The 8,434-nt window shown below is 40.6% G+C and overlaps 1 protein-coding gene across 2 annotated transcripts; it reads left to right on the top strand.

The window, feature by feature from the left end:
• The first annotated feature begins 440 nt into the window (after positions 1-440).
• On the top strand, positions 441-5,359 carry LOC4350772 (uncharacterized). Of its 2 annotated transcripts, none has more exons than XM_015762306.3 (3): positions 441-669; positions 805-976; positions 1,812-5,359. In XM_015762306.3, the coding sequence occupies exon 3, from the start codon at positions 1,945-1,947 to the stop codon at positions 5,104-5,106; it is 3,162 nt and encodes a 1,053-aa protein (XP_015617792.1). In that variant the 5' UTR covers positions 441-669; positions 805-976; positions 1,812-1,944; the 3' UTR covers positions 5,107-5,359. The 2 variants fall into 2 exon arrangements, with proteins under 2 accessions (XP_015617792.1, XP_015617791.1); XM_015762305.3 differs by having other exon boundaries at positions 877-976.
• Positions 5,360-8,434: the final 3,075 nt, after the last annotated feature.

Consider the following 8,434-nt stretch of genomic DNA (forward strand, 5'->3'; position numbering starts at 1 on the left):
CTAATACTCCGTTAGTCGAGCCCTACTTTAGCCCTAGTCTTATATAATTTCTGGCTCCACCACTGTTTTTAGGGATGCACACACGTGTCTTTCAGGGTCTGCGACTGTATCGTGTTTCGAAAAAAGAACTTATTTCTATCGATTTATTACTATATAAGAGTTAGAAGTGTCATAGAGTGATTTTAAGCTATTTGACTAGTCACACGTTACGCTACAAACTCTATGTACCGATCACTTTACTTCAAGGCACATTATTCACCACACCTAACATCTCTGGGAGCATTAATCACGTCACCTAGCATCTCTGGAAATAAATCTACGTTAATACAATTTCGAGTAGTTTTGAGGGTCATTTTTGAAAAAACCACACCAATGTGAAATACCCAAATTGCCCATTTTGCCCTAGATATTTCAATCCCCTTCCCCTCTCGCTATTCCCCATTTTCCCTTTCATCTGGCGGCGGCGAGAGGCGGGAACTCCGGGACGAGGGCGCCACCACCAAAATTTCGTTCGAAAACCTCCTCCCCTCCCCCTCCGCCCGCGCCGCCGTCCTCCGGCGAGCGAGCATCCGCCTCCTTCCCGCCGCCGGAGCGAACCCCCTCCTCCGAGGATCCTTCTCCCCCCCTCACACACACCCCCGTCGTCGTCTTCTCGTTTCTCTTGCGCTGGTAAGGGAACTCTCTAGCTTTTGCTTTTGGGGGGTGGGGGTGGGTTTTGGTGTGCGCCGCGACCGAAACCCAAATCGTTCTGTGTTCTTGCCGATATGTGAAATGTTTGTCGCGGATTTCGTTTGATATGTGCAGTTAGTGAGATTGTGCGTGGTGCCTCCTTTACTCGATGTTTTATCCAGTCTGAAATCGAGTTCACTGGTGCAGACCCCCGCCGCTGTCTCGGCCTCTCGATCTGGTCTCCTCCAAATCCTCTGATTGCTTAATCCTCTTCAGTCTCGCGGCAGCAGGCGATTGAACATTGAAGGTCAGTGACTAACTCAGTAGCTTTTGCTTCGTTGCTCATAGTCATAGTTACTGATTTGTTTGCTCATAGTCATAGTAGGCTGCCGATTTGTGGGTTGTAAATGACTGATTTGGATGTGAATTAATCGTTGTTGTTATCTAATGCTTTCAAGCCTAGTCACACCAACACAGTACTGTCGCTAAAAGGAAAAACCCGGCCTGTTTGGTAGTGTTTTCGGAACGCTTTGATGATTTAGGCCATGTGGAGTTACTACCGTTTTATACTGGCGCGTGTTTGGAGAACTTCATGAGACAGATTGCAGCTATCGACTATGTAATACTGCCTTCATTGTGGGGTGTAACTGGACGTGTCAGAAAACATTTTTTTATTGAGAATGGTGTGTATTGTTAATAGGTTTATATGCAGACTATAAGCTCCAATTTGCTCACCTGATGGTTGGTCAGTTTCTGCATTGGTTTTCAATGCTATGTACATTCAACATATACTTTCCTGTTTACACGAAGAGAATTATTTGGTGTATGAATCGTGCGGCCTCCAGATAGAATCATGAACATTCTTGAATGTCTGATCCTGCCATATGATTTATATCTTTTACCTCTACTATTAATAGAGTGGAGCCAGCAATAGAGTCTGCTTATTAATGTTGTATAAGTCATTTCCTTCATTGTTTAATCTGGCTATCCTTATGTGCTTATTTTTTTATTGTTCCTTCAGTTTTAATTGTACATTGTAATATTATTCATAGAATCAACATATCTGTATTACATTGTACCACTGATGGTATGGTAGGGGGATATTTCCAGTTTATGAATTATTTTCTACTCTAAATTTGCAGGGACTAGTGTGTCATGGGTGTAGCTGTACATCTACTTTCAAATAGTATTTGATGTAGAGCATGTGTCAGTGGATACTCATTTCCAGGAAAGATCATTTCATGTGAGGTATTCTGTGGTGTATTGTGCAAGACTATGATGGAGTGCAACCGCGAAGAGGCCTTTAGGGCCAGGGAAATTGCTTTAAGAAAGATGGAAAACAAAGACTTCAATGGTGCCCAAAAGATTGTTCTTAAAGCTCAAAAGCTTTTCCCAGAGCTTGAGAACATATCCCAGCTGTTAAATATCTGTCATGTACATTGTGCAGCAGAAGCAACGGTAAATGGACAGACGGACTGGTATGGAATCCTTCAAGTGGAGGCGACAGCAGATGAGGCTACCATAAGAAAGCAATACCGCAAGCTTGCCTTTTCACTTCATCCTGACAAAAATAGTTTCGCTGGCGCTGAAGCTGCTTTCAAGTTGGTTGCTGAAGCTCATTCACTATTGTGTGATCCAACAAAACGTCCTATTTATGACATCAAAAGGAATAATATTCCCAGAAAGGCTCCAAAGCAAGCTACACGGCCCACAAAGAAAACTCAGGCAAACAAATACAGTGTACCTGTATACTTACATGCATTTTGGACAATGTGCCCACATTGTCAGATGCGATATCAGTACTACAACAATGCCATAAATACTACTGTCTGTTGTATGAACTGCAGAAGGAATTTTTTTGCATACAACCTGCAAGAACAGCCTGTGCCTACACCAAATGTACCTTATAGTTCTCAATTTCCAGCAAACATGTTTCCAAATCAACGGCGTGATCCCATCAGTCGACAGGGCCACCCTGTGAAGCTTTCTTGCACAGGTGGAAACACAGATGTGAGGCCGGGGACATATAGCTGGCCAGGCAGTGATGAGAGAACTATTCAGTCAGAGATGACAAGGGGGAAAGATCAATTTCCAGCAAGGAATCAAGATAAATATTCTGTACCAACAGCAAATGGGAATTCAGGTGGATGTTCAATACCAGTTCCTGATTGTCCAGACACTATTGACAGGCAAAAGTTGGGTAGAGAAGATGCATCTGTTGCACCTGCTATGAATGTGCCTGGTCATTCGAAGCTTCATTCGACAGGTGGAGGCACAAATGCCAAACCACGGGTAAATGTGGCACAATGGAAGGAAACCACAAAAGAGGATAGCAGTGCAAGTGTTGAAAAGAAAGCAAACCAGTCAATGATGAATCAAAGAAAATCTTCTGCCCAAACTGCAAATGAGAATGCCAGTGGAAGATTCAAGCCAGACCATGCTGATCCAAATGTTTTTGACAGAAAGAACTTTGGTACAGAAGATTCATTTCCAGTGCCCAATTCTGCAGTACCCTCCAGTCTCCGGAGATCAGCTAGGAGAAAGCAAGATGCTGGTGACAACGGCAGCATGAACTCCAAGGTCAGAAAGAAGCAAAAGAAGAATAATGTGCTATCTGATGTTGACTTGAATTGCCAGCAAATATTCAACAATAATGGCACTAGTGGTGACAAACAATCTGCTCCACCTCATGTGTCGAGCACAGTAGACATTCAAGATAAAACAAAAGTTACAGATGCAGATAGTAAGACCAAGGCAGAATCTACTGATACTGCTGGTTGGAATGTGCCTTCCTGCTTTGAAAAACTATCATTCCCTGATCCAGATTTCTATGATTTTGAGAAGCTCAGGGATATCAATATGTTCGCAGTTGGTCAGATATGGGCCCTTTATGATGACCTTGATGGCATGCCAAGATTTTATGCTCGAATTAAACATTTTGATGCATCCAACTTCAAAGCTCATCTCACTTGGTTGGAGTACAATGCAGCAAGTGAAGAAGAGAAGAAATGGACTGATGAAGAACTACCTGTTGCTTGTGGTAAGTTTTGCTTAGGGTCAACAGAGGTATCACATGACAGACTCATGTTCTCTCACATTGTTTCATGGACAAAAGGCAAAAAGAGGAATGCCTATGAAGTATATCCTAATAAGGGTGAGGTATGGGCGCTTTATAAGGATTGGAGCATGCAGTGGAATTCAGATGCAGACAGCCATCGGTCTTATGAGTATGAAGTTGTTGAAATCTTGTCAGATTTCTCAGTTAATGATGGTATCACTGTTGTCCCATTAGTCAGGATTAAAGGCTTTGTGAGTTTATTTGCGGCGGCTAAAGACAAATCCACAAATGTGATAGTGTCGAGTGAGTTGCTTCGATTTTCTCACAGTATCCCCTCTTATAGGACAAATGGAAATGAGAAAGTAGGTTCCCCAGCAGGGTTTATAGAACTTGACACTGCTTGTCTCCCCAATGACATGGATATAATATTTCCTTCTGTCCCCCTGGAATCTTACATCTCCCTTGGCAAGAAAGAGGACAGTACGATCATTGATTTGACCAATGATAGTACAAGTAGTAGAATGGATCCTGGAAATGAGAAAAAGGAGAATCTGCCTGAAGCACATATTTGCCGCCCAGTGTCTACAGAAAATCATGAAAGTCTTTCTTATGAGAAAAACACATCCTTGCCCAAAAATGGCCATGATGCCAACGGTTTTGGCAATTCTTCTGAGCCAAGCTGTCCCTCCCCAAGTATTTATTCATATCCTGATTCAGAATTCCATAACTTCGAGGAAGGCCGCACATGTGAGAAGTTTGAACCTGGACAAATTTGGGCTTTATACAGTGATGCTGATAAATTTCCCAAGTTCTATGGTTGGATAAGCAAAGTCGAGCTACAACCATTCAGAGTACATTTGATCTGGCTTGAAGCTTGTCCTGAACAGGAGCAGGAGAAACAGTGGTTGGATCAGGACATACCAGTCTGCTGTGGCAAATTTAAAATTCGGACCTGGAAAGCCCAATATGAGACAACTGATACTTTCTCTCATTTAGTGCACACGGGACAGAGGGACTCAACATGGCAGATTGACATTCTTCCACAAGTAGGCGAAATTTGGTGTATCTACATGAACTGGACATCTGACTGGACTCCTTCCAGCATAGATATGTGCGAGTTCGCCATCGGCGAGATCATTGAGTGCACGGAAGCACTTATAAAAGTTTCTCTGCTGACCCAAGTTAATGGCTACAGAGCGGTGTTTAAGCCTGACAGGCAAAGTGGAGTTCTGGAGATACCTAAAAGAGATCGTTTGAAGTTTTCTCATCAAATACCATCCTTCCGTCTGACAGAAGAAAGAGGTGGCAAGCTCCGTGGCTTCTATGAGCTTGATCCAGCCTCTGTTCCTGACGTTTTCCTCTACAGGGACACCCCATGACTTGCCAACGTCAAAGCAGACTCTTGAAGTAGTAGAACTGAAATCTGGTCTTAATTATAATATATCCTGATATATGCTGCTATCCATTTTCTGTGTACATGTATGCCTGATCTGTTGTTTATTCAGAATCCTGCTACTAACTTTTGAAATTCTATAGCCTATGCTACTTGGCAATTGTCATGTTTTGCGGTTTTGCCCAAGGATAAGACCTGTTCAAAACCATCATAATATATGGGTTGCAACTTGCAAGCAATTAGTATTGCTCTTTCTGAAGTTATATGTGTTTATTGTTTTTCCTAGAGTCATGTGGGTCTTACATAACTTTGGCTCCTGACTACCGTTGAAACTGTGCAGCATTGTCTGCATGACCATTGTATGTACCATCAATGTTTCTACTTTCTGTGACTAATCTGTTCTAAAATTTGGCTGCAATGTATGAATTCTGCTGCTGTACATACATCGCACTGCATATTTACGAGTGATGTTTTCACATGAACTTGGGTACACCTGTGAATATTTTCGGTGCCAACGTTCTAAATGTTCAGCTGATAAAACTAGAAAAGAAGCATTATCTCTTCGCTGGAAGAAGTATGTTAGCCTATGCTGGTGTCTGCTGAGCATTTGCAACTAAGAGTTTTATTGAAATTCCATAGGTATTCTGTTATCCGATGCACTTTCGTCGTACTCAGTTTCGCGTGAGATCAGTGCACGAGCTTTTTCTTCATTTCAAATTTTAAGTGGTGTTCTCTGAGATTGGAGAAATGAAAGGTATAATGCATGGGTTGGCCAAATCCTGATTCGCCCTTTGTATAAATGGTTTTTTTTTTCTACAAGCTACAGTACCCCTAGTAACTATAGCTAAATCATTGTACGTGACGGAATCTCTATGACTATATGATGATAAGTCTATCTCCCCATTTAATAAATTTCGGTCAGCCTCCAGTGAAAATTCCATATTCCTGTAAATTTGAATTTCAGAACACAGCATGACTATAGCACCTTTGTGACCAAGTGCCCAAAGAGGAATCACGTGCCGTAGATTACGACACGTGTTTGCTATTGGGAGGAATGGAGGATAAAGCAAACTGGCTTGGAACAAGAATTTTTTAAACTTTTAATTTTATTTATTAAAATATTTTAAAAATTAATTTATGGTTAAAGTTTTACAAATCTACTACTCCAACGTTCTCTGGGAGGGCGGCAAGGGCCTGCCTATAAATAGCCTGTCTCAATTATTTTGCAACTGGCTTCCTTGTAGCTCTTTGGAAAGGTGACAAGCGGTTGTCTGCAAAATGACTGGCCACCCTTCATGTGACTATTAGAATACGTCAACGGACGTGTGCCACATTATAAAAAAAAAGTCCTTTGGAATGACTTTTAAAAAATACCCTCTCAAAGGGTATTAGGGGTGTAGATTTATAAAACTTTATATATATTTTTGTAAATATTTTAATAAATAAAATTTAAAATTTAAAATATTCCTGGTCTTGCATTATGAGAAAAAAAAGTACTCCCTCTCCCGTCGTTTTTATTTGACACTCCAGTTCAAAGCATTTCTTTTATGGATTTGCTAGAAAGCTGATGACAATATCTTCCTCTCATGAGCAAGGGCTCGTAGGGCTTAGACGTGGTTTCTAGTCGATTTAATACTTAGTCACAATGTAATTACAGTAGAGGTACAATATAATTATACTACAATTATATACATCTTAAAGTTTTTCGTAAACGACTTCTGAAAGATTTAATGTAGTCCTTAACAAATTACTCCCTCTGTCAAAAAATACAAGACAACAAATATTTGTGCAAATAGACAAACATAGTAATCACTTTTTAATGACAATTCTAGTGACGCTCATTTCATTTTACTTAAATAAATCATATAGCTGAATAATTATCATTGGTCATTTATTAAAGAAAACTCAACTTCATCATATATTACAAAAAATTAGTACAAGACTTTTGAATACAAATCTAACAATTTATATTGCAAAATTATATTTTTAACATAGTAAATGTTAGTTAAATTCCTATTATATGAAACAATATAATTTTTCCCATCAAAATACCCTGTTGGACTTTGGAGGGGATTACGAGTTTACCACAACAGTGTTCTTTGAACACTTTCTCAACTTCTACCCATCGTTTTTTGCGCGCACGATTCTAACACTGTTAAACTGTATGTATTTTTTGAAAGTATCACAAAAAATTATTTTAGAAAAACTTATTAATTTATTGTTATTTTTTAATTAATACATTATTAATCATGCTAATGCGACGCTACATTTTACCATGGAACACAGCCTCCTACTTGAAGTTCTGCCCACTAGCCACACTATCCACGCCCTCACTCCTCACAGTGCCACGGGGACCCGCCCCAATCCACCTCGCCGCTGGTGGGTCCCAGGGCTCCGGCCGCCGCCGACGACCTTGTTAGCCCCCTAGCTCAGGTGACTGTTGTTTCTATGCTCTAGATCCCTTTCTCTCTTTCTCTCTCCCGTTATTCCTTTTTATTGGGAATATTGGGGTCGATTCCGTGCAGCTCATGCTGTTCCTGTTTGATTTCCTGGGGTTTTGGGGTAGCAGTTGGAGGTTGCGCGGTAATTAGAAATTTTGTGCAACATTTCTTTTAAATAGGATTTGGTAGAAAATCTAGAAAACGATGGCATGCAAGGTCGCAAGGAGGAACGGATAGGGAGAAAACCCCTCTTTTTTTACCCCCCAAGATTCGTAATGTAGGGAGTTGTTAAGATTATGAGTGCTTAATTGATGGTATCTGTGTGAAAGTACTAGTTTTATTGTAACATTACAAACCACATAGTACATGTGACAGTTTAGGCAATTCTCCGAAATATGAGGTGAATGTTTTGCACAAACTGAGTTCTTGTGCAGGCAATTCCTGTAGACCTCGTATTGCCTTATTTTTTTACGATTTTGTTGGTCCTGCATAGATGCCTCTGCTGGTTAATTGAATTCATTGAACTTTTCAGTCATCGTGAATCTGCTAGTGCGCATTTTGTTTTTTCAGCCTGTGAATTGTTACTTCACAAGCTTTCAATTAAGGGCCCTTTAGGGCATGTTCAACATTTGAGACCACTGCCACATTTTATAGGTACGTGTCAACTAAGCTAGCTCAAAAGACAGCATGGACAGATGACCATAGTATATAACATGGAGTTCAATCTTAGATTATTTTATCCTCTCTACTTTTTCTTAACCTGCACGCTCATGTTGTTGTTTTGTGAAGATACAACTCTATTTTCTCCCCTCCATGTTAGCAACTATTGAACGAGACACTTGCTAAGACAGCACATTGATGACCGCTGTGCAT

This window comes from Oryza sativa, chromosome 11 (assembly GCF_034140825.1).
Source record: "Oryza sativa Japonica Group chromosome 11, ASM3414082v1".
In the NCBI taxonomy this organism is placed as follows: domain Eukaryota; kingdom Viridiplantae; phylum Streptophyta; class Magnoliopsida; order Poales; family Poaceae; genus Oryza; species Oryza sativa.